Source organism: Tilletiopsis washingtonensis, assembly GCF_003144115.1.
Source record: "Tilletiopsis washingtonensis strain MCA 4186 unplaced genomic scaffold FA09scaffold_5, whole genome shotgun sequence".
Lineage (NCBI taxonomy): Eukaryota > Fungi > Basidiomycota > Exobasidiomycetes > Entylomatales > Tilletiopsis > Tilletiopsis washingtonensis.
In genome coordinates, this window is record NW_020312002.1 from 351,036 (window position 1) to 372,345 (window position 21,310).

A 21,310-nucleotide genomic window follows, 5' to 3' on the forward strand; every position below is an offset into this window, starting at 1 on the left:
CGGACCCGCGTCACGTGACGGACCACCCAGATTTTGGCGGCGTCGGATCTCGTGCCGGGGCCGCCGCGCGGCGGAAGAAAGGCAGGCCTGACATGCAGCAGTCAGCAGCTCCCTCCTCTCGCCCTCACCTCTACCACCTTCACCTCCGCCAGCTCGTCACCTCGAGCTGCTGCGTGTTCTGCGTCTGTCGCGACCGCCGCACAGCTTCACCACCGCCTCCCTTCCTCGCCGGCTCCTCTGCCGCTGGGCGGTGCCTCCACCCCGAGCCTGCTGCGGCCTGCTTGCCACACGCCTGCTGCGCAGCTCCGCTCTGCGACTCGGCGAGGCCTTCGCCGCTGCCTGGCCATGCCTTCCATGACCATGCTGCAGCGCAGCCGCATGCTCGGGCGCTCCGGCAGCGCTGCGCTCGCGGCCAGTGCGACGCCCGGCGCCTCGGCCGCCACGCTGCCGCGTCTGCGCGTGGCGCCACGACGGACCGCTGCCCGTGCCGCCGCTGCGCTGCACACGTCGGCGCCGAGCAGACTGCGCGCCTCGCTCCGTCGGTCTGCACCGCCAGACGCAGACACGACGGCGCCGATGCAGTCAGAGATACTCTCTGCGCCAAAGCCGTTCTTCCAGCAGTTCAAGACCCGCCTGCCGATTCCGCTGCCGTCACACGTGGGCGAGGCCGAGTTCTTTCGTGTCACGGACGGCAAGAAGATTCTAGGAAGGGGCAAGGCGCGCGGCGTGAGAGACCCTTCTGCCACGCCTCCGACGGCTGATGAGCTGCGCGACCTCGAGCTCGACCGCAGATTCTTTCTGCCCTCTCGCCCGCGCGAGAACCTCTCGATCCTGCGGGCATGCCTCACCACCGGTCTCGTCGACCGCGCCACGAAGCTCTTCCAGCAGCTGCAGGCCGAAGAGGACGCGCGGAGCAAGGAGACGGAGCATGACCGAGTAGCCTCGGGTCACCACTTTCTGCTCGACGAGCCGCTCTACAACCTGATGCTCGGCGCTTTCCTGCGCAAGGCGTGGGCGACGAAGAGCAACCGAGACAACGAGTGGCTCAGGCGCGCCTGGGCAATGTTCGAAGAGATGTCGGAGAGCACGCCAGAGTCGCGTATCTTGCGGCCTCGGCCCGGGCACTCGACGTTGGCCATCATGCTGAAGGGCGTAGTCAGGTGAGTGGCCGGCTCGTAAGGGCTGCGAGCGCGAGGGCGCTGACGCTGGGCATTCGCGTGACAGATTGCAGAGCTCCGGAAGCTATCCGGCCGGCTCCCCGTCTCTGTACACCCTAGTCAGCGCGGCACGCCGCTTCGACATCCCGCTCGAGCGCATCTTCAACTCCCACATCTTCACTGACTCGGCTCCAGACGACGCCTCGACTCTTTCGCGCCATCGCGATCAGGAGCCCGACGCCGCACACGCCATCGCCATGCTCATCGACGCGACGTCCGAGGCAGGCGACATGCTCGCTCAGACCGAGCTGCAGACGGTCGCGCAGAGCATCGCCTCGGGCGCGAGCGCAGAGCACGACGAGTTCGACTTGGCAGCAGATCTCGAGTCTCCGGAGCCTCTGAACCCTACGACCAAGATGTCCTCGGATGGGCTGAACAGGGTGGTGCCGAACCTCGACATTCTGCGCGACAGCCTGGTCGCCGTGGTCGAGGGCCGGCAGACGGAGGCGGATCCTTACATGCGGCAAGAGATTCTGGAACGCAGCGCGCTCAAGGCGGCGCGTCAGCGCCTCGAAATGGAGGCGAAGCAGATGGCGGGCGTCTCTGCGCGCAACGACAGCGGGCTCAAGGGCCGCCAGCTGCGCCTTTGGATGTGGGAGTGGCTGCAGAAGCTGGAAGCGCGCATCGCGAAGGAGGTTGAGCGCATGAGCATCGACCAGGCGAATGCTCGGCGTAAGCGCACGTCACAGACGGCCAGCAGCTCCAACGACGGACTCGACGCCGAGAGCCAGACGTCTGCCAGCATGCCCCACGAAGAGGACCTCTTGCCCTTCCTGGGGCTGCTCAGTCCCAACTCGCTCGGCCTGCTCACCATCGTCGAGATCATGCGGCTGCACGGCACATCCGGCGTGCCGGACGGCACAAAGGCCACGCGCGCGCTGATCCACATCGGACGCGCCGTCGAGAACGAGCACCACATGAATCTGCTGCGCAAGAAGCCGCACCTCCGCAAACTCGCGCGCAAGCTCAGTCTCAACCTGCGCGGCGAGCGTGTTCTCGACCAGGGCCTCCGCGCCCGACTCCGCGCCGAGGCCGAGGCGGAGGGTGCCAACGACATCGCCGGCGAGTTGGAGCCGTGGACGCAGCCGATCCGCGCGCGCGTCGGCAGCTTCCTGATCCAGCTGCTCATGCAAGAGGCCACCGTGACGCGCTCGGCGCGCGACGCCGACGGCAAGCTGCACGTCGAGGAGCACCCGGCGTTCTATGCGGCGTACCAGTACGTCCAGGGGCGCAAGCTGGGCATCATCCGCGTCAACGAGGTGGTGGGTGAGCGCCTCGACAAGGAGAACATCGGCTCCGTCGACGCGCGCATGCTGCCGATGCTCGTCGCGCCTCGCCCGTGGATGGCGCACGACCAGGGCGGCTACCAGACGACGCGGACGACGGCCATGCGCTACAAGGACAGCCTCGAGCAGGCGCAGTACATGCAGGCTGCGTCGGACAATGCCGAGCTCGACGTGGTGCTCTCCGCGCTGGATGTGCTTGGCCAGACGCCTTGGCGCGTCAATCGGCGCGTGTACGATGTGATCTCCGAGGTGTGGAACAGCGGCGCTGAGTTTCTCAAGATCCCCGCGTCGCCCTTTGCCGAGCCCGAGCCGGAACGCCCGGTGGACTACGACACGGACCTGCAGGCCAAGTCAGACTATGTGCGCCGGCTGAAGGTCTGGTCGCTCGACAAGGCCAACGCGCACTCGCGGCGATGCGACCTCAACTACAAGCTCGAGGTCGCACGCGCATTCATGGGCGAGCGCATGTTCTTCCCGCACAACATGGACTTCCGCGGGCGCGCATATCCGATCCCGCCGCACCTGAACCACCTGGGCGACGACCTGTGCCGTGGCCTGCTCCTCTTCGACGACGCCAAGCCGCTCGGCGCGCGCGGCCTGCGCTGGTTGCAAATCCACCTGGCCAACTTGCACGGCTTCGACAAGGCCAACTTCCACGACCGGCAGCTCTTCGCAGAGCAGCACGAGAAGCAGATCCGCGCCAGCGCTGCAAACCCGCTCGGCGAGAGCGAAGACGAGCAGTGGTGGCGAAAGGCCGACGACCCGTGGCAGTGCCTGGCCACGTGCATTGAGCTGCAGCAGGCCTACGACCACCCCGAAGGGCCCGAGGCGTACGAGTCCCGCCTGCCGGTCCACCAGGACGGCACCTGCAACGGTCTGCAGCACTACGCCGCGCTCGGAGGCGACACGAACGGTGCGCAGCAGGTGAATCTCGTCGGCGGCGACCGGCCCTCGGACGTGTACACCAAGGTGGCCGATCTCGTCATCGAGATCATCGAGCGCCAGGCGGCGAATCCGGACCACCCACAGCAGGATTTGGCAAACCTTGTGCGCGGCAAGATCACGCGCAAGGTCGTCAAGCAGACGGTGATGACGACCGTCTACGGCGTGACATTCATCGGCGCCAAGAACCAGATCTACCGCCAGCTGCAGGACCGCGGCGACATTCCCCTCGAGGCCGAGTACTACTGCGCCACGTACTTGGCGCACTGCGTGCTCATGTGCATCGGCGACCTGTTCTCCGGCGCCGGCGCCATCCAGAGGTGGCTGACGCAGAGCGCACGCCTCATCGCGCGCAGCATCCCGCCACGCCGCATCCCCGAGGCCGATCGCGAATACACGCGCGACATCGCCGCTCCGCGCGAAATGGCCGGTCCCCGGCTGCCAGGGCGCCCTCGTGCTGCCAACGAAGGTCTGGAGCCGGAGGCGCCCGCTGTGCTGTACCTGGCGGGGGCCCGCCTGGCCAAGGAGCAGATGACATCGGTCATCTGGACGACGCCGCTCGGCCTGCCCGTGGTGCAGCCGTACCGCCGGACGCAGAAGAAGCAGATCAACACCGCCATGCAGAGCGTCTACATCACCGACCCCAACCGCCTGGCCGAGGTGGACCCGACGAAGCAGGCCTCGGCCTTCGCGCCCAACTTCATCCACTCGCTCGACGCCACGCACATGTTCCTCACCGCCATCGAGTGCCACGCCAAGCAGCTCACCTTTGCCAGTGTGCACGACTCGTACTGGACGCACGCGTGCGACATCGACACGATGAGCGACGTCATCCGCGACACATTCGTCCGGCTGCACTCGGAGGACATTCTCGGTCGGCTGCGCGCCGAGGTAAGTCCCTGTCCGCGCCCTGCCGCCGCTCTCGCGAGACGTGCCCGCTGACGCGCCATGCACAGTTCCTGGACCGCTACAAGGACTTCCTCATTCCTGCGAATGAGGCCCGCAATGTCGCGCGCCAGGTGGCGCGGCGGGAGATCCGGACCAAGAAACTGCGGGCGCTGGCTGCCCAGCCGGTGGACCAGATGGGCGCCACCGACATGTCCAAGGTCGCAGAGGCGTTGGCCGAGACGAACTTGTCCGAAGAGGCGGAGGCGATCGATGACAAGGATGACGATCCGTCGGAGCCAAGCCCAACGGAGGTGTCAGAGATGATGATGGATCGCCACAAGCCGGCGAGGCTGCCGAAGAGATTCCGGCGCAAGATGGCTGCGAACGAGGCTGCGAACGAGGCGGCGAACGAGGCGGCGAACGAGGCGGCGAACGACGCGGACGCGCCCGAGAGCGATGTCTTTGGCCGCAACATGCTGGGTCCGGACTCCGACTGGCGTCTCCAGACGGACATGTCTGTTGACGATGCGGCGTCGCGCTCCGTGCTGCACTACAACTCGCTGCCCCGCACAGGCTACGTCCGGCTGGCCGACCTGCTGCCCGCCACGCCGTCGCGCGGCGCCTTCGACGTCGCCGAGATCAAGCGCTCGCTCTACTTCTTCTCCTAGACCTAATCGTGCGGCTGCGGCCGCTCCATACCACCACTCTAGACGCCGTCTCGCCCTCTCGCTCTCGATTGCGCCGTTGCCGGCGCAGCTCATGTGTACAACGTAGGAATCAACAATGCATTTGTCGAGCCGCAGCAGCCGCGTCTGGGCGTTGCGTGTGGCGCCTCTATCTACTCCTCCTTGCCTGCCCGCGGCCTGCTCTTCTCGGTCGTGAGCGTCCAGAGCACGACAAAGACGGCAAAGGAGAGCATGGTGCTGAACGCGCCGCCGACGTACGGCCAGGCCGCGCTGAGGCCGCGCGGGTGCTCGTCGTGGTTGAAGGGTCGCACAGGCGCCACGTCGCGCGTCGAGATGTAGGACCAGCCGTGGCGCGCCCACTCGACGCGGAACGTGTAGACGCCGTGCCGGTCCGGCACCTGGAACGTGGAGCTGTAGCGCGTGTGCGCGGCGCTGCTGCGCTCTGCCTCGGCCAGTGCGCCGCTTGAAGATGACGCCGCAGGGTCGATCGCCACCAGGGGCGCAGTGATGAAGGGGTCGATCATGACGAGCGAGACCTGCAGGTCCAGGTCGCGCGGCGCCGGCACCCAGCCCTTGACGGGGTCGTGGAGCGAGAGGTCGAGGTTGAACGTCTGTGGCCAGAGCGTGAGCACCTACCGCCGCTACGCCAGCAGCATCCCTCGACTCACAACGTGGTCCTTGACGCGGTACATGCGCTGCACGGCGCCGCCCGCCTCGTCGACCCACTCCTCGTAGTCTGGCCGCTCGTCGTGCGGGCCGGCACGCACGCGCTCGTGCGAGGTCTGCGCCACGCGCAGCACGCCGTGCGACTGCGTCAGCCACGAGACGAGCGCCAGGCTCACGGGCAGGTTGGCGGTGGAGGTGTAGCTGCTCGGGTTGGTGTCAGCACGCTGGAGCGCCAGTGGCCTGCACGAGGGCAGCTCGGCACCCAGCACAGCCACTCACCTCTCGCCATCCCGTGTCCGCCGCTTCTGCTCCTGCAAGCTCTCGTCGGCAAAGAGGTCGACGCTGCCGCTCCAGATGGCCCGGGCACTGTTGTCCTTCAGCTGAAAGCCGCTGACCAGCGCCGCGTCGGCATCGGCGCCGGTGAGCGGGGCGGCTGGCGGCTCGTCACCCTCGGCGCGCAGGCCCGTCTTGGAGTAGCTAGAGCTCGCCGCACGGATGAGCGGGAAGGCCATCGGGTTCGGCCCGACGCGGTGGGCGACGCCGCTGAAGAGCAGCGGGTGCTGCTGTGCCGCCTGCAGTGCCTCGGCACTGAAGACCTGCGCGCTCCGGACAAGGCCGCCGTTCTGCGCCGCGGGGCCAAGCAGGATGCTCGAGTCGTTGCTGGCGCCGTCGCTGCTGCCGGCGAGCGCGCGGAAGTGGTCGACGACGAGCGAGGAGCGCGGCTCGACCTCGAGCGCGAACTCGCGCGCCAGGTCGCGGTACGACTCGGCAAACGAGGGCGCCAGGCCGAAGAGCACGTTACCGCCGTTCTTGAGGAAGGAGACGAGCTCCTGCGGCGAGAGGTCGGCGCTGAGTGCTGATGGGAGGGAGGGGTCAGACACACGGTCGGAGGTGGCCAAAGCCGGAAGCCTTGCTGCACAGGCATCGCGCATGGAGCTTCAGGCCTTCCTGCAGTGTCGCCTTTGCAGCTCCACAACAGCACCGGCAACGCGCTCCGCACTCCCGCGCATCGGATCCACTCGCCGCACTCACCCTTGGCTGCAGGCGCCAGCAGAAGCAGGTGGTCGAAGCTGCGCTGCCCAAACTCGGTCAGGCGCGGCTTGTCGTCCCGGGCGCCGCGCACGGCGAGCTCGAGGCCGAGGTCGCTGCGCAGGGCGCCAAAGAAGCGGCTGTAGCGCGCCTCGTGCGCCGGCTCGTCGAGCACGACGAGCACACGCGGGCCCGTCGACGAGAGGGCCAGCGCCAGCGGCAGCAGCAGGAGCGCCAGGAGTGCGCTGAGGAGAGAGCGCATGCTGGGATGCTGCGTGAGAGAGGAGGTGGAGAGGCAGGAAGCAGGCCGTGGGCGGGCGGCTCGGGAAGGTCGCGCTGGCGGCGCGCGGTGGTCGGTGCGCGCTGCTGACGCCGCCGTGCGCGGCCGAGCAGCGCCGACCCGCTGCCTGCTGGCGGAGGGCGCGTGCGACTCCCAGCGCCGGCCAGAAGTGCCTCCGCCTCCTCGGCACCAGCTGGTCTCATCGCCCTCCACTGCACCTCGCCCTCTCTCGCTGCCGCCTCTGCCTCTCCTTCCTCGCTCTCCTACTTCTCCGTGCTCATCGCCAGCAGCGCGCCCTCTCCTCTCGTCCGCGCCTCTCTCGCCGCGCCGCACATGCGTCCCTCATTAGCCCTCGCCGCTCGCTCGGCGTGGAAGGGCCCCTTCTTCGTGCCCTTCCCCAACATGGCGCAGGCCCTCAAGAACAACACGCCCATCCGCACAAACGCGCGCAGCTGCACCATCCTGCCCAACTTTGTCGGGTCAGTCACGCCGGCGAGCGGGAGCGCCGTGGAGGCGAGGGGGGCGAGACGCGGTGCGAGGCCAGCGGGCGTGAGGATGGCGAGTCGACGCCGCGATGCATCAGGCCGGGCCAGGGCAGGCCAGGTGATGGAAGCTCCGAAGCGCACTGCTGGGCCGCCGCAGCGCTAGAAAGTCTGGCGCACAAGGCCTGTCACTGAGGTGGCGCTGCGCTGCTCTTCTGGCGCCGCCCTTGCGGCTCAGAGCCGTCGCTTTGGCAGGAGCAGTCTACACAGCGGGCTGAGCGTGGCTGAGGGTGCGGCAAAGGAGCAAGCGCAGAGAGTGCCATAGACCTGCTATGAGGCCAGTGCAGCCTTGCTAGAGAAATCTCGCACTGCGCACCGCTCGTTACTGGCCGTCTGCAGGCGCATCCTGGGCACCTCTTGCGGGCGACCTCTGGCTTTGTTGCGGCTCATGTGTCGGACGACGCGGCGCGTTCGTCCCTCCAGCTGCTGCATCGACGTCACTCCCGCCTTCAGATGCTCTGCGACAGTTGAGCTGCTGCAGCATCCTTCTCAGCCTCCACTCCACCGTGTCGCTCCTCCCGTCCGCTCACACCCGCTCTCGGCAGGCTTAAGTTCCTGATCCACAACGGCAAGCACCACATTCCCGTGGCCATCACCGACGAGATGGTCGGGCACAAGCTGGGCGAGTTTGCGGCGACGCGCAAGCGCTTCAGCTACCGCATGACCAAGAACAAGTAGAGCGTGAGTCGGCTGCAGTGCAAGGCTGGCGGAGCAAGCCGATGCTGACGACTCCTTCTCCACTGCAGGGTCGTCAACTGCCCGTATTGCCCGTCTCGCTCGCTCGCTGCATCTCATCTGTACAACAATGTCATCGTCCTGCCGTCCCCTCTGGTTCTGTTGCGGACCGTCACACTCGCGCGGCACAGGCTGAGCCAAGGCCATGAAGCATTCTCGGGGTTTTGGGTGGTGGTGCGCTGGCACCGTTCAAAGTACAGAGTGTGGGACGTGGAGGCGTCGCGGGTGCGCGGCGCTCCAGGAAAAGTGTGTGTGTGTGTATGCGTGGAGTGTGCGTGGATGAGGAAGAGAGAGAGACGACGCGACGGCACACACGACCGTCATGCCGCTCCCGTGTCATAGGCCAGCAGTGGAGCGCAGGCCTGCGCGCCACGCCGGACCGCCGATGAGAGAGAGTGAACCATGGTGATGCAGAAGAGGAACAGCGACGGGCGAGAGAGAGAGCGTAGAGGGTGCAACACGGGATTGTGCATTTACTCCTCCTCCTCCTCCTCGGCGTCGCCGCCAGCCTCGCCCTCCTTGGCGGCGGCAGCGGCAGCGCGCTTCCGCTTGACACGGCCGGCGCGCGCACCGCCGTAGGGGCTGGTGAGGGCGAAGTCGATGTGCTTCTGGCTGTCGAGGCGCACGGTGAAGCTGGGCACGTTGACAATCTGCTTGCCGACGCGGATGTGGCGCTGGCGGATGAGCACGCGGGCGTGGTGGATCGACTTGGCGAGGCCGCTCTTGAACACCTGCGTCTGCAGGCGGCGCTCGAGGAAGTCCTCGATCTTGAGGGCGAGCACGTAGTCGAGACTGCACGGCGTGTGAGCGGTCTGCCCTTGTAGTAGTGTCCTCCTGCCCGTGGCGTGCCCTGCCAGCCCTCTCGTTCCCTCCAACTGCAGCACACGACGCCTTCCTCCTGCGCCCTTCTCTCACTCATGCTTGGCCCTCTCTTCTCCTGCCAAGTACTCACCGCATGCGCGTCTCGTCCAGCACACCAATGCGAACCAGGCGGCGAATGATGGCGTTACCCTCGAAGAGACGCTTGGGGTCCTTCTCGTCGAGCTTCAGCAGCTCACGGGCAGCACGACGGATCTTGGAGAGCACAAGCTGTAGAACGCGCGGAGATGAGCGCTTGCCCTCACAGAATATACGATGCACCTCCGAGCGGCAAGCCTGATCCGACCTCCTGCCCGTCTACAGCAGTCCCTGCATCCGTCTCCATCGCTTTCCTCGCGCAGCCTTCCGTCTCTGTCCCACTCCTGCTCTGGCGCCGTTGTCCGTGCCCTCTCCTCCCTCAATTGCCATCTTCCCATCGTCTCCCCTGCCCGCACGCGACACTCACAGCAATGCGCCAGATCTCGCGCTTGTTGCGCAGGCCGTACTCGCCGGCGAGCTTGAGCTCGGCGTCGAGGCGCGCGCTCTCAAAGGGGCGACGCGGGACCTTGTAGGTCTTGCTGGTGCTGCGGGGAGCGCGAGGCATCTGCGGGAGGACCAGTGGTGAGGACTGCACGAGAGATACGTCTGCTGTGCAGCGACGAGAGTGGAGAGAGGAGAGTGCTGCCGCCAGCATGCGCGGCTGCGGCGGACAGCATGCGCCCTGCCTCCTCTCTCCGTCTCGCTGCGCTGCCTCTGCTGCGGCCGCACATGCGCCGCATCCTCAGCAGCGGCATGCACAGGTCGTGCGAGGCCGCGTGTCCAGCGGGCGGGCGAGCTCACCTTGACGAGCTTGAGGGGGAGGAGGGGGAGGGATGTCGTGGGTGCGAAGCGAGGCGGCCGCGCCAGGCACAGCAGTCGGCGCGCGGCGGCGGCCAGGCGCAGGCGGGAGCGGCGCAGCGGCGCGAAGGAGGGCGAGGCAGGGCGGGCGCACGTGACGCGTCTCTTCCGCCCAGCCGCGGCGCAGCGCCGCAGCGCGTCGCGGAGTCGCACGCGCGGGCTCCCCTGCGCCAGGAAGCCGCCGCCGCCGCCGCCCGCCGCCTGCGCCTGCTGTGGGCGCTGCCTCTGGCGCTGCCTCGGCTCGGCGCCGCTGCCGGCTCACACAGCGCGGCTCGTCGCTCCCTCTCTCCGCCCACCTGCCACCTCCCTCACCCTCCTCAAGCAGCCTCTCACAATGTTCGTATGCCGCACGCGTCTCCTTCGTCGTCGCATCTCTGCACCATCCGTGCCGCACCGGCAGCGCTGCCCGCTCGCTGCATCATCTCGCCACGCCGTCCGGCGTGCGTCTCGCACGAAGCATCGAGGCGTCTGCTGGCGCCAAAGCGGCCGCAGCTGCCGTCGCGCGGCTCCCGCTGGCCAGCCATGCGGGTCGCGCTCGTGCTGCTTGACGGCGGTGCCTTGGCGCTCATTGGCGCGTGAGCATGTGCCACTGCGAGCTGTAGGCTGCCGACTGCCACTGCGCCCTGCAGTCGCCGGGCGTGGCATGGCCATGGGCGGAGATGGGTTCGGATCGGTGGCGCTGCGCGTAGCGGACGCCTCAGAGCAGTAGCCGTTCCCCGCTCGCACTCTCGGTATGCCGTCCCTCGGGCTCTGGACTGACAATCTCTCACCCCCCTAGGCCGAACTCCTTCGGATACCGCGCGCGCACGCGTGACCTGTTCAAGCGCGACTTCCGCAAGCACGGCCCCATCAAGCTGAGCACGTACCTGCGCCCCTACCATGTCGGAGACATTGTCGACATCAAGGCCAACGCCGCCGAGCAGAAGGGCATGCCGCACAAGGTGTGTACCACGCGACGGAGGGAGAGCAGAGGGGCAGGCATAGCAGTGCAGCGCATGCGAGAGCTCGCCGACAGAGCGCGCCGGCTCGCATGGCGCCCCCGCTTGCTACAGCGTCTCGCCCGGCCGATCCATGCTCACACGTCCGCCCCAGTACTACCACGGCCGCACCGGCGTCGTGTTCGGCGTGCAGCCGCGTGCCGTGCAGGTGCTCATCTACAAGACGGTCGGCAACCGCAAGATTGAGAAGCGCGTCAACCTGCGTGTCGAGCACGTCAAGCACAGCAAGTGCCGCGACGAGTTCCTGAACCGCGTCAAGGAGAACGCGGCCAAGAAGATTGCGGCGAAGGAGAAGGGCGGTGCGTATCGTGTGGCATGGTGGGCAGGCAGTGGTGGAGCAGAAGGCGTAGACAAGGATATGGCGGCAGGAGAGCGTCGGCGGGTGACGCACAGAGGTGGTGCGCTGGAAACGTAGCAGGAGCGAACTCTCTCGCTGGGCCGTGCCATCGTCGGGCCGGAGCGCTGCACGTAGTGCGCCGTCGATGCTTGCCGTCGCTGCCAACCTGCCCACTCGCTGCCGTAGCCGTCCACATCGACCTCTGCGCATCGCACTGACCCTCTTGCCGCCCACAGAGAAGGTGAACCTGAAGCGCCAGCCGGCACAGCCGCGCGAGGCACGCACCATCTCGACCAAGGAGAACGCACCGGAGACGCTGGCGCCCATTGCCTACGACACGTACATCTAATGGTTGTCGCCGCCGCACCGTTGTGTTGTACTTGTTCTTCGCGGGGAGGGCCAAAATTTCACTCTGGCATTTGTGACTCTGCTGCGTGTGACGTGCGGATGCGGCGCGAACCCGGCGGGGTGCGCCAGCGTGTGTCTGTGCTCTGCATCTGCTCTCTACCTCTCTGGATGCTCTCGTGTGTCGGCCTCGCTTGTGACTGCGTCTGGGCCGCGTGTCGGGTGTTGAGGAGCCCTGGTGCTTAGTCAGCGTCACGCCTCCACTGCGCAAGATCATGCGCCGCGTGTGCTTCTTGCCTCTCGGCCCCCATCCCATGCCGCGCCTGCTGCGCCTCCTCCCTCCGCTCGGCCCCCTCGCCCCACTGTGCCGCATGTCCTCCACGCGCGCCACGTCCAGCGGCGCCTCGGGCTCCGCGCTCGCCGCGCGCCCGCTCTCGGGGATCTTCGGCGTCAACAAGCCGTCGGGCCCGACGTCGATGGCGCTGCTCGAGGACCTCAAGGAGCTGCTGGCGCACTCGAGCCTCTTCCGCAACGCCGACGGCAGCGTGCCGGCGAGCAGCGGCGGCAAGGGCTGGCGCGGCGGCAAGCGCGGCCGCGGCAAGGGCAGAAAGGCTCCCGGCGCGCCGGCGCCGCCCAAGATCGGCCAGGGCGGCACGCTCGACCCGCTCGCTGACGGCGTGCTTGGTGAGTGGAGGCTGCAGACGAGCCAGATGAGAAGGTGCAGGGCGCAGTGCACAGGCAGACCTTGCGTGCTTGGCATCAAGCCCGAAACGAGCTGGTCATCGAGGCGAGAGCACGTGTCCGCGCCGTCGGTCAGAGCAGCGCAGCTCACACATGCGCTGTGCCGTGCAGTCATCGGTGTCGGTTCGGGCACGAAGCAGCTGCAGCGCTTCCTCGACTGCACCAAGGTGAGCAGCTAGGCGCAGTCATGGCGCTGCGACATGCTGACGGCGGTCGCGCGCAGACATACCGCACGACCGGCCTGCTGGGCACAGCGACGACGTCGTACGACTCACAGGACCCGATCCTGCTGCGTGCTCCGCACACGCACGTCACCCCTGAGCTGCTGCGCTCCTCCATCCCGCGCTTCACGGGTCCGCAGCAGCAGCTGCCGCCGCTGTACTCGGCCATCAAGATCGACGGCAAGCGGCTCTTTGAGTACGCGCGCGAGGGCCTGCAGCTGCCGCGCCCGATCCCCGCTCGCAGCGTTGAGGTCAAGGAGCTGGCGCTTGTTGGCTGGCACAAGGCGGGCGAGCACCAGTGGCGCGAGCCGGAGCAGGAGTGCGATGAGACGGAAAAGGGCCTGGTCGGGCGTGTGCGGCAGCTGGCTGGCCTCGACCCCGCACCCACCGAGGCGCCTCCATCAGGTGCCACAACAGATGAGACTGAGCCAGCCGATGCGCCACCGGCGGCCTTCACGCTCGACATGACCGTCACGTCGGGCACGTACGTGCGCAGCATCGTGCACGACCTCGGCGCGGCCGTCGGCAGTGCGGCCCACGTCGTGCGCCTCACGCGCTCGCGGCAGGGAGAGTTCAGCATCGGCGAGCTCGGTGCCGCTGGCGGCGCTGTGCTGCCGACAGAGGATGCTCAGCCGGCTGAGAAGGTCGATGAAAAGGCACCAGCTGCGGCCGCGGACGCAGCGAGCGAAGCACCAGCATCTGGCGCTGAGACGCCAGTGTCTGGCGCCGAGGCTGCAGTGTCTGCCGGTGACGCGGAAGTACCGAAGGAAGAAGCGGCGGCGGCGGCGGTCACCGGCACCGAGGCGCCGGCGAGCGCACCAGCGACAGTGCCCGACGAGGTGGCGCTGCCGGGCAACTGCATCGAGTGGAGCGTCTTTGCCGAGGCGCTGGCCGACCTCGAGGCGGACCGCGTCGTGCGCGACGAGAACGGCCTGGCCGAGTGGGAGCGTGTGCTGCTCAGCCGGTGAGTGCTCGACTGCACTAGACGGCGACTTGACGGTGGCTGACCGGTCACCTGCAGCATCCAGCCGTGCTAGACACCGCGCTGCTGTACAACAAAAGGAAAAGGACAAGACTCCATCCACGGGTTTATGCGTCACATTCACGAGCGAGCAAATAGATGAAGCACACAGTATACAGTCTCGGGTGACGGGAGCACCTGTAGCAGGACAGCGAGAGATAGAGGAGCGCAGCAGGAGAGAGCATGATCGGCGGCAGCTTCTCAGAATGCTTGGCCGTCGTGCAGCGACCAGCGCTGATCCGTCGGTGCCGCTCGCTGCTGTGGCCGCTCAGCGCCCCACGGCTCGTCGCTGGCGTAGCTAGGCGGAGCGCCTGGTGTCGTGGAGCGCGAGTCGGCGTAGTGCTGCTGCTGCTGTGCGGCATGCGGCGCAGCCTGCTGCGTCGCTGCATGCGCGTTCCCTCGTCCCAGGTCCTCAGAGCCGGCCGGCAGGGAGTACACGCTGCCCACGTTGCTGACCTGCTGGTAGTGCTGGCGCGTGTCCGGCGGCGCCAGCTTCAGCGCTGCCGCTGCCGCCGAGCTCGGAGCCGGAGGCGGGCGTGCGCCCCGCTGCTGTTGCTGCTGCATGACCTCCTGTCTCTGCTCCTCGCGCTGCGGCTGCGGCGAGTGCATGTACTCGACGCGCTCGTCCTCCGGCGAGTATGCGTATCCCTCGGGGTTGCTGCGCCCGTACGAAGCTGCCGGCACCGGTGCAAGAGCTGGACGCGACTCGTGCGCCGCATCCGAGCTCAGCGTGTCCTGGCTCGGAGCGCGGCCCAGCGGCGCGGCCGAGTGCAGCATGCTCATGCTGATGCCGTTTGCGCCGCCGTCGCGCGAGTCGCCTTCGTACTCCTGCGCGCTGCCCTTGTTGGCCCAGCGGCTCCAGCCTCCCGAGCTGCGCTGCTGCTGGCCCGCGCGCGGTGCGCCCTGCACTTGCTGCGGCGGCATGTCGATGCGCTCCGAGAAGTCATCGCGGCTGTACACGCCCGCAGCACCGGCGCCGTATAGCTTCGTCGCGGAGCCGAGCGGCGAGGCCGTGTCGCCGTAGCCCCACACGCCGCCGTCGGCCGCCTCGCTTGCGCGCGCCTCGGTCAGCATCGTGAAGCGCCGTTGCCGCAGCGCCTTCTGCACTTGTGGCCGCGCCTGGTCCATCTTGCGATGTAGGTCTGGCGTGCGCGTGAGCACATGCGCGCTGGCAGATGTATGCGCAAGACTCACACAAAGCGGCCAGAATGGTCACGATCACGGTGATGACGATGACCGCCCACTGCGAAGAAGATCAGCGCGGCGCCAGAGCAATGGCCACACGCTGCGTACCTTGACAATCTTGCTCTGCGTGCTCTCGCCGCCGGCCGACGACGTGCCGAGCGCAACACCGAGATCTGCAGCGCGCACCATCAGCGCATGTGCGCGCGCATAGGTTCAGGTGCACTCACACACCACTGCCAACTGCTTGGGCAAGGTGATTACCGCTGCCGCCGTAAAGACCCAGATGTTCATGCCGATCTGCGAAGTTGAGCAAGTCAGTACTGCGGTTGGGGATCACGCGGGAATCCTGATCACACACAGTGGCAAAAATAGCTGTGCTCACGTGGCCGGGGATAGCCGCTGCGACACAGCTGTCAGTGAGAGTGCACGGCTTGCCCGGGCTGGAGCTCCACTCACAGAGACGCGCCAGCAGAATGACGCCGAAGCCGCCCTCACGCGTGATGTGCGCCATGCAGGCGTAGGTCTACAAAGCGGCGCTCAGCGTCGCGCACCACTGCCGAGCTGCTGCATGCGCCCACTCACGATGCTCTTACGCTCCACCTTCTCCGCCTGGCGCTTGAAGCACCACTTGAACGCCACGAAGTTGCCCAACTCGCCGAGAACCGTGCCCAGCGAGAAAATGCCAAAGCCGACCCAGAGGCCGTACACGACGCCGCAGAGCACGCCGACAATCTCGTGCCCGAACAGTCTGCGCGCGCGATGTCAGTCACAAAGAGCGGGGCAGGGAGCGGCTCGCGGCTCAGCGGCTCACGGCGGGAAGGAAATGACGAAGAGGATGGCCACGACTATGATCCAGCCCCACGAGACGGACTTGACCTTGAGCGAGAGCGGCGTGAGCCAGTCCACGATTCTGCGCGTGCGCGTGAGTGTGCTGCGGAGAGTAGCAAGGCGCGGCAAGGAGCACTCACTGCTTGTGGTAGAGCGTCATCAAGGCGACCACTACGATGATGATGATACAGCCCACATAGTAGTCTGCACGAGGACTGCTGTCAGCGCACGAGCAGCGCAGCATGCGTCTCGAAGGCACGTGCTGCCAGCGCCCATCGCGCCTCCCTCTCCTCCTCACGTCCGGCATGCCCCGCCGCGGCCTCTCGCAGCTCGCGCACACTCACGCGTGTACTTCCACTTGACCCAGCTGCGCCAGTCGCGCACCATGCTCTTCATGTCTCCAAACATGGTGCCGCCATCGCGGTCCAGGTCCTTGGGGAACGAGTCTGCGATCTTGAGCTGCGCCGGCGTGAGCTTGTCGCGCGTCGGTGCGCGGTCCGGGTAGATGCCGGGCGTGTCAGGCCGGCGCGTCGGGTCGTCTGAGTCTGCGCGGCCGAGAAAGGGCGCGGCGGAGGTGGGTGTGGGACCCGTGGTCGGCGTAGAGAGGTACTCGTGCAGCGGCTGGTTGGGCGCCGGCGGGTAGGCGTAGTAGCCGCCGGGCGACGGCGCCGTCTCGTATGGGTCGGCGTAGCGCGCGCCGCCTGCGGGTGCTGCACCGGCGTAGTAGTCCTCCTGGCGCTGCTGCTGCGGCGCCTGTGGTGGTGGATGATAGTACTGCTGCTGCGACGCTGCCGTCCCACTGCTGCCCGCGCCTCGCGCAAAGGTGGCCGCGCGGTGCGGGTCAAAGGGGCGCGGCGGCTCGTCGCCGTAGCCCGCCTCGCCGCTGGCGCCGAGGCCACTGCCGGCCGAGGTGCGGTTGGCGCGCGGCGGATAGAAGGGGTTCGCCATGACGGCGAGCGCAGGTTGAGGATGGAGGTGAGAGAGCAGATGCAAGAGGAAGCGGGCGGTGCAGCGCGGCAGCCTGCAGCCCGCTGACGAGACGCCGCCTCCATCCTCCGGCGCTACGGCCGCGGCGCGTGCACATCAACGCGTCGCCGCCGCGTGCCTTTCCTGGCCGCCTCTGCCGCACCAGACCTCGGCTGACTTGCGAGCTCATTTCAACAGGCGCAAGTCTGAGTGAGAATACAGCACGCCTGCAGCCGCTGCGTGACAGACGTGCCAACGTGCGGCAGAGACGGCCCAGCGGCGTGCGGATGCGGCGCGGGCCTCTCTTTTGTCGAGCGCCGCCGTTCTGCTGCGAGACGCCACGCTGCTGCTGCTGCACCGCCTTGCGCCCCTGCATGAGGCCGGCGCGCTCGGCACGCGTGGCGTGCGGAGAGAGAGTGGGCGAGGCGGCACACGCTCTCTCGCCGCTCCTGCCGCTCTGATGCTGCGCCGCGTCCTCTCTGCGCCCCTTGCGCCTCGGCACGCATGAGACAGAGAGATGCGGCGCGGTGCCGCTGCACGGCGGCGTCTTTTGGTGGGCCGCCGGCTCGCAACACCGCCTCGCCGCGCGCGCCTTTCGAGGAGCTGCGTTCTCGTGGCAACACCTTCGACGGACGACTCTCAGCACCTCGGTCATCGCAATGGCAGTAGATGGGCTCAAAAAGCGGCGGCTAGCCACAATAGTCAGACCAAGCCACCAGAAGCTCGAGTACAGCGGAGCTGGGCACTCGGCTGCAAGCTTTAGAGCACAAGGAGCGCCTACTGCACCCCGGCATCGCCCACGTGGCACCACACGCGCACTTGTTTCCTTCCACTCTCTCTCGCCCGAGCCGAGGGCAGCATCAATGCTCTCCAGCGCGGTGAAGGCGAGACTCTTATGGCGACGGCTTGATGTCAAGCGACAGCGACCCATGCGAGTGGTTCAAGGCGGAGGGTAGCAAGACCAGAGGACCATCAGCTCGGTCGCAGCATCAACAACGAACGCAGGTGCGGCTCGTCGGCCTCCTGCCCCTGCTGCTGCGCCAGCTCACCGGTCACGATTGTGCGCCAAAGGGCGCGAAGGACGCGCCCCTGCCGCAGACGCAGGCGATGTCCGTGGCGCAAGTGTGAGGTGCCTGGACGTCGATCAGGGCGCGTTCTCAGGGGTCTCGCCGCCGTATGGACGACCAAGCAACGGCACATCACGCTCGCTGCTGCGGTGAATCGGCGACTCGCCATCATACGAGCAAAGCACTCCTCTCGCTCGACCTGCGAGGGCAGCTGTGACCGTAGCAAGAGGCAAATGCTTTGGGCCCTTCAGAGGGGAAGCGCAGCACGCGCGATGGCGGCATGGCCTCCTCTCGTCTCGCGTGCTTCTGGTGCGTCTGTCAAGGGGTTACGCGGCGGCGCTGCGCCTGCGATAGCTTCCGCCGTTGCGCGGTGTCTTGCTGCGCAGCCCCAGCGCCGCATCAGCAGCTGCGGGCTTGGTGCTGAATCGGGCCGAGGTGCCAAGAAGCAAGATCACAGATCAACACACGGCGCCGCTCTGAGCGGCTGCCGCTGCCGTGCGGGCGCATAAGCGGCGCCGCCGCGCCGAGGAGCAAGACGAAGCGCCGCGCGAGGAGAAGTCCGTGCGAGGAGCGGGGCCGGGTGCATCCGAGCAAGAAGCAGCAAGCGCAGCGGAGGGGCCTAGGAGACGCGAGAGGGAGAGCCGCAGCACGCAGAGAGCCGGCTGCGGACGCAGCAGACGCAGCAGCAAGATGAAGCACACCACTTGCACGCACGGAGAGCTTGCGATGCTTGTTTCCGGGCCACTTTGTGTGGCGCTGCACTTTGCCTGATGCTCGGCGAGCAATCAACACCGCCCGGCGGCAGCACAGCAGCAGCATCCGCAGTCGGCAAGGCGCATCTCGTTTGGGCGCAGCAAGCTAGGCGGGTGAGAGGAGCGCTGCCGTCGGGCCGTCGCTTCCTTGCTGGCGAAGGAGGTGGAAGGAACAGGGCAGGCAACCGCCAGCGCCATCGAGAGGGCCAGACCATAAAGAGGCCTCGAGCCCGCCCTCCTCCTGACTTTCGCACCTCTTGCACTCCGCACCTCTCCACACGCACCACACGCAGCCATGAGCGCGCCCTCCTCCGAGCCTGCCGGTGCGTTTCGCAGCACACTGTAGCCGCACACGCGCCGCATACATGCTGACCCTCTGCCCACAGACGCTGCCCTCGTCGCCGCCATCCAGAACTCGCACGACGCCGAGGCCGCGCTCGCCACGCCCGTCGCCGCCACGCACACCGACGCGCCGTCTGCCGCAGCCGACGTGCCCGCCGTCGTTGCGGACGCGCCGGCGGTCAGCGCCGCCACCGACGAGGCGCCCGAGGCTGTTGCCGCCAAGTCGCCCAAGGCCGGCCTCTTCACCAGCTTCCCGTTCAAGCGCGGCGCCGGTGCCACGTCGCCCGGCACCACCAGCCCCGCGGCCCTCTCGCCAGCCGAGGACAAGGAGAAGCACGCGCCCTTCATCGCCGGCCTGCGCCGCCGCTTCACCGGCAGCAAGGGCGCCGACGGCAAGGAGGAGACGTCTGCCGCCGCGCCCGAGTCGACCGATGCGGCACCGGCAGGCGAGGTCAGCGCCGCCAAGCTCGACGAGGAGATGCCGGCCGCTGCGCCCGTCGAGGCCGCGCCCGTCAAGGACAAGAGCCGCCCGTCGAGCCCGCCGTTCCTCGCCAAGCTGCGCGGCCGCATGTCCAGCCACGGCACACCCGGCACCGGCAAGGCTCCGGAGCCAGCCACCGGCGCCACCGAGCCCGTCTCGGCTGCCGAGGGCGAAGCGGCCGCGCCCGCTACCGACGCTTCGGCTACCGAGACGACAACGGAGCATGCTCCGCCCGCTGCCGGCCTGAGCGAGCGCGAGAAGCGCCGCACTAGCCTCGTCGACGGTATCCGCCGCCTGATCGTCTCACCCGGCGCCGCCAGCACCAAGCGCTCCTCGTCGCACGGTCCGGTTGACGGCTCGAAGGCTCCGGAGGCTGCAGCGCCTGCCGATGCTGCCGTCGCGGCCTCTACGGAGCCGGCTGCTGAGCCTGCTGCCCCCGCCGTGCCCGACAAGAAGGCCGACGACGGCGAGAAGGCCAAGTCGCCCACGTTCGTCGAGAAGCTCCAGCAGCGCTTCGGCGCCTCGGCTGCTGGCAAGAGCAGCAGCACAGAGGACAAGGCTGCACCGAGCACGGCGCCCGCCGCCGAGGTCGCACCGTCGACGTCTGCGGCGCCTGCCGCGTCGGAGGCGAAGGACGAGTCCAAGACGAGCGATGCTCCCGCTGCCGCCGCCGGACCGGCCGGCATCTTCGCCGTCATCAAGGACCGTGTCAACCAGCAGCTGCACGGCGGCAAGGGCGAGAGCAAGACGGAGGCGGAGAAGGAGAGGAGCGCCGTCGAGGCCACGCCGGCCGAGAGCGCCGCTCCTGCCGTTCCTGCTCAGAGCACCGAGAGCGCCGCCGCGCCCATTGCCGGCCACACGTCGCCGAAGCGCCGCGAGAGCTCGACGGCCGGCAACGCCGTCAAGCGCATCTCGGGCCTCTTCACGGCCCGTCGTCAGCCCAGCGATGCTGCCGTGCCCGCTGCCGGCGCGAGCTCCGAGCACGCCAAGGACGCCGACGCCGCGCCTACGGCTATCGTGGCCAGCGATGCACCGACGGACGCTCCTGCCCCGACGGAGACGGCTCCGGTCATCAGCGCCGACGACGCGCCTGCCGCAGTCGCTACCGAGACGGTCACTGCCGAGCCTGCAGCCGTCGAGTCCTCGGACGCGGCCCCTGCTGCTGAGACGACTGCTCCTGCTGCGTCTGTGCCGGCTGCTACTACCGCCTGATCGTGCGACGCCAGCTTGCCTCTCAGCGCCAATCCTTTCCACGAGTACCCCCCATCCCCTTGATATCTCGCGCCTCTGCTCCGGCATACCAAGTGATCTGCAGGCCAGCACCTCACGCTGGGCTCTCTGGCCACCGCCTCAGCATACCACGAGCGCAAACCCCCGCGCTCGAACGTCCATACACTCTCACTCTGTCGCTCCCCTCTTCCTCGTTCAATTCCACTCGTTGAAGCTTTGGCGTGCGTGTGCCTTGCTGTTGCGTTTGCGGCTCGTCGTGGCCGCTCGCCGCTCGCCGCTCCACTTCGCGAAAGGCGTTTGCACCGCGCGTAACGGCCGAAAGACCTCGCTCCGCGGACGCGACAGAAGTTCTGCGCGGACGAGGCGGCACCCGATGCGCCGGCACAGCGGGCGGAACGCTGATTACCGCTGCAAGGTGTGGCAGCAGGCGTGAGCTGACTGGCTTCCCGTCACCTATCTCTGCCTGCTAGCCCGCTTGCTCGTCGTCGGCCCGCGGCGCTGACTCGGCTTGACTCGCCCCTCAGGGGGCACTCTGGACGCCTGCGAAAAACGCGAAAGTCGTCGCTGCGCGGCGCCGACGGCCGTGAGCGCCAAGGCCGCCGCCTGCACGTCGCAGCAGCAAGCCGGCTGCAGTGCTCTTCCCGCGCTCCGTCCGCTGCTCCGATGCCCGCTGCCGCACATTGCCGACGATGCGTGCGAGAGGGTGGAGGCGCCGGCTGCCACGGCTTGCTTTCGGCGATCGCGTTCGGCGCGGCGCAGGCACGACAGCA

At 67.9% G+C, this 21,310-nt stretch overlaps 9 protein-coding genes across 9 annotated transcripts; 5 read left to right on the forward strand and 4 right to left on the reverse strand.

The window, feature by feature from the left end:
• The first annotated feature begins 114 nt into the window (after positions 1–114).
• On the forward strand, positions 115–5,143 carry FA09DRAFT_359105 (DNA/RNA polymerase). The gene is made up of 3 exons (XM_025745059.1): positions 115–1,160; positions 1,225–4,336; positions 4,402–5,143. The coding sequence occupies exons 1-3, from the start codon at positions 346–348 to the stop codon at positions 4,999–5,001; spliced, it is 4,527 nt and encodes a 1,508-aa protein (XP_025599975.1). The 5' UTR covers positions 115–345; the 3' UTR covers positions 5,002–5,143.
• On the reverse strand, positions 5,104–7,018 carry FA09DRAFT_328486 (Dolichyl-diphosphooligosaccharide-protein glycosyltransferase 48kDa subunit). The gene is made up of 4 exons (XM_025741791.1): positions 6,718–7,018; positions 5,965–6,541; positions 5,688–5,886; positions 5,104–5,630 (listed from the first exon to the last, which is right to left on the reverse strand). The coding sequence occupies exons 1-4, from the start codon at positions 6,974–6,976 to the stop codon at positions 5,172–5,174; spliced, it is 1,494 nt and encodes a 497-aa protein (XP_025599976.1). The 5' UTR covers positions 6,977–7,018; the 3' UTR covers positions 5,104–5,171.
• A 308-nt stretch (positions 7,019–7,326) lies between these two features.
• On the forward strand, positions 7,327–8,214 carry FA09DRAFT_305600 (putative mitochondrial ribosomal protein S19; the record flags this gene model as incomplete). The annotated part of the gene is made up of 2 exons (XM_025740505.1): positions 7,327–7,473; positions 8,082–8,214. Coding segments are annotated over 2 exons (280 nt in total), but the record flags the coding sequence as incomplete, so codon positions are not given.
• Positions 8,215–8,403: 189 nt separating this feature from the next.
• Positions 8,404–10,009, reverse strand: FA09DRAFT_328487 (40S ribosomal protein S9). Its single transcript, XM_025741792.1, has 4 exons — positions 9,970–10,009; positions 9,596–9,733; positions 9,224–9,360; positions 8,404–9,063 (listed from the first exon to the last, which is right to left on the reverse strand). Exons 2-4 carry the CDS (start codon positions 9,731–9,733, stop codon positions 8,745–8,747), a joined length of 594 nt encoding a protein of 197 aa, XP_025599978.1. The 5' UTR covers positions 9,970–10,009; the 3' UTR covers positions 8,404–8,744.
• Positions 10,010–10,320: 311 nt separating this feature from the next.
• FA09DRAFT_328489 (putative 60s ribosomal protein L21-A) lies at positions 10,321–11,724 on the forward strand. The gene is made up of 4 exons (XM_025741793.1): positions 10,321–10,362; positions 10,805–10,967; positions 11,119–11,323; positions 11,598–11,724. Coding segments are annotated over exons 1-4 (483 nt in total). The 5' UTR covers positions 10,321–10,360; the 3' UTR covers positions 11,711–11,724.
• A 292-nt stretch (positions 11,725–12,016) lies between these two features.
• Positions 12,017–13,801, forward strand: FA09DRAFT_328491 (pseudouridine synthase). The gene is made up of 4 exons (XM_025741794.1): positions 12,017–12,390; positions 12,559–12,614; positions 12,671–13,632; positions 13,690–13,801. Exons 1-4 carry the CDS (start codon positions 12,021–12,023, stop codon positions 13,703–13,705), a joined length of 1,404 nt encoding a protein of 467 aa, XP_025599980.1. The 5' UTR covers positions 12,017–12,020; the 3' UTR covers positions 13,706–13,801.
• FA09DRAFT_328492 (hypothetical protein) lies at positions 13,746–16,929 on the reverse strand. The gene is made up of 10 exons (XM_025741795.1): positions 16,047–16,929; positions 15,843–15,906; positions 15,686–15,784; positions 15,457–15,622; positions 15,331–15,397; positions 15,233–15,273; positions 15,102–15,171; positions 14,983–15,047; positions 14,884–14,932; positions 13,746–14,831 (listed from the first exon to the last, which is right to left on the reverse strand). The coding sequence occupies exons 1-10, from the start codon at positions 16,648–16,650 to the stop codon at positions 13,891–13,893; spliced, it is 2,166 nt and encodes a 721-aa protein (XP_025599981.1). The 5' UTR covers positions 16,651–16,929; the 3' UTR covers positions 13,746–13,890.
• Positions 16,930–17,866: 937 nt separating this feature from the next.
• Positions 17,867–18,703, reverse strand: FA09DRAFT_216047 (hypothetical protein). Its single transcript, XM_025739524.1, has one exon. It carries the CDS (start codon positions 18,552–18,554, stop codon positions 18,135–18,137), a length of 420 nt encoding a protein of 139 aa, XP_025599982.1. The 5' UTR covers positions 18,555–18,703; the 3' UTR covers positions 17,867–18,134.
• Positions 18,669–20,578, forward strand: FA09DRAFT_216032 (hypothetical protein). The gene is made up of 2 exons (XM_025739523.1): positions 18,669–18,810; positions 18,874–20,578. The coding sequence occupies exons 1-2, from the start codon at positions 18,783–18,785 to the stop codon at positions 20,520–20,522; spliced, it is 1,677 nt and encodes a 558-aa protein (XP_025599983.1). The 5' UTR covers positions 18,669–18,782; the 3' UTR covers positions 20,523–20,578.
• The last annotated feature ends 732 nt before the right edge of the window (positions 20,579–21,310 follow it).

Bases quoted from the DNA above. Each gene is read 5' to 3' on its own strand.
- FA09DRAFT_328491 (XM_025741794.1), top strand. From the start codon at position 12,021: ATGCCGCGCCTGCTGCGCCTCCTCCCTCCGCTCGGCCCCCTCGCCCCA. The intron at 12,391-12,558 runs GTGAGTGGAGGC...TGTGCCGTGCAG, and splicing joins GCTCGCTGACGGCGTGCTTG to TCATCGGTGTCGGTTCGGGC. The intron at 12,615-12,670 runs GTGAGCAGCTAG...GGTCGCGCGCAG, and splicing joins GCTTCCTCGACTGCACCAAG to ACATACCGCACGACCGGCCT.
- FA09DRAFT_216047 (XM_025739524.1), bottom strand. From the start codon at position 18,554: ATGCTGCTGCTGTGCTGCCGCCGGGCGGTGTTGATTGCTCGCCGAGCA.
- FA09DRAFT_328492 (XM_025741795.1), bottom strand. From the start codon at position 16,650: ATGGCGAACCCCTTCTATCCGCCGCGCGCCAACCGCACCTCGGCCGGC. The intron at 15,274-15,330 runs GTGAGTGGAGCT...GCTGTGTCGCAG, and splicing joins CATTCTGCTGGCGCGTCTCT to CGGCTATCCCCGGCCACGTG. The intron at 14,933-14,982 runs GTACGCAGCGTG...TCTTCTTCGCAG, and splicing joins CGCAGAGCAAGATTGTCAAG to TGGGCGGTCATCGTCATCAC.
- FA09DRAFT_216032 (XM_025739523.1), top strand. From the start codon at position 18,783: ATGAGCGCGCCCTCCTCCGAGCCTGCCG. The intron at 18,811-18,873 runs GTGCGTTTCGCA...CTCTGCCCACAG, and splicing joins GCCCTCCTCCGAGCCTGCCG to ACGCTGCCCTCGTCGCCGCC.
- FA09DRAFT_328486 (XM_025741791.1), bottom strand. From the start codon at position 6,976: ATGCGCTCTCTCCTCAGCGCACTCCTGGCGCTCCTGCTGCTGCCGCTG. The intron at 6,542-6,717 runs GTGAGTGCGGCG...CCCTCCCATCAG, and splicing joins GCTGGCGCCTGCAGCCAAGG to CACTCAGCGCCGACCTCTCG. The intron at 5,631-5,687 runs GTGAGTCGAGGG...CTCTGGCCACAG, and splicing joins ACCGCGTCAAGGACCACGTT to ACGTTCAACCTCGACCTCTC.
- FA09DRAFT_328489 (XM_025741793.1), top strand. The intron at 10,968-11,118 runs GTGTGTACCACG...CGTCCGCCCCAG, and splicing joins AGAAGGGCATGCCGCACAAG to TACTACCACGGCCGCACCGG. The intron at 11,324-11,597 runs GTGCGTATCGTG...TGCCGCCCACAG, and splicing joins TGCGGCGAAGGAGAAGGGCG to AGAAGGTGAACCTGAAGCGC.
- FA09DRAFT_328487 (XM_025741792.1), bottom strand. From the start codon at position 9,733: ATGCCTCGCGCTCCCCGCAGCACCAGCAAGACCTACAAGGTCCCGCGT. The intron at 9,361-9,595 runs GTGAGTGTCGCG...CGCGTTCTACAG, and splicing joins GCGAGATCTGGCGCATTGCT to CTTGTGCTCTCCAAGATCCG. The intron at 9,064-9,223 runs GTGAGTACTTGG...CACGCCGTGCAG, and splicing joins CTGGACGAGACGCGCATGCG to TCTCGACTACGTGCTCGCCC.
- FA09DRAFT_359105 (XM_025745059.1), top strand. From the start codon at position 346: ATGCCTTCCATGACCATGCTGCAGCGCAGCCGCATGCTCGGGCGCTCC. The intron at 1,161-1,224 runs GTGAGTGGCCGG...TTCGCGTGACAG, and splicing joins ATGCTGAAGGGCGTAGTCAG to ATTGCAGAGCTCCGGAAGCT. The intron at 4,337-4,401 runs GTAAGTCCCTGT...CGCCATGCACAG, and splicing joins TCGGTCGGCTGCGCGCCGAG to TTCCTGGACCGCTACAAGGA.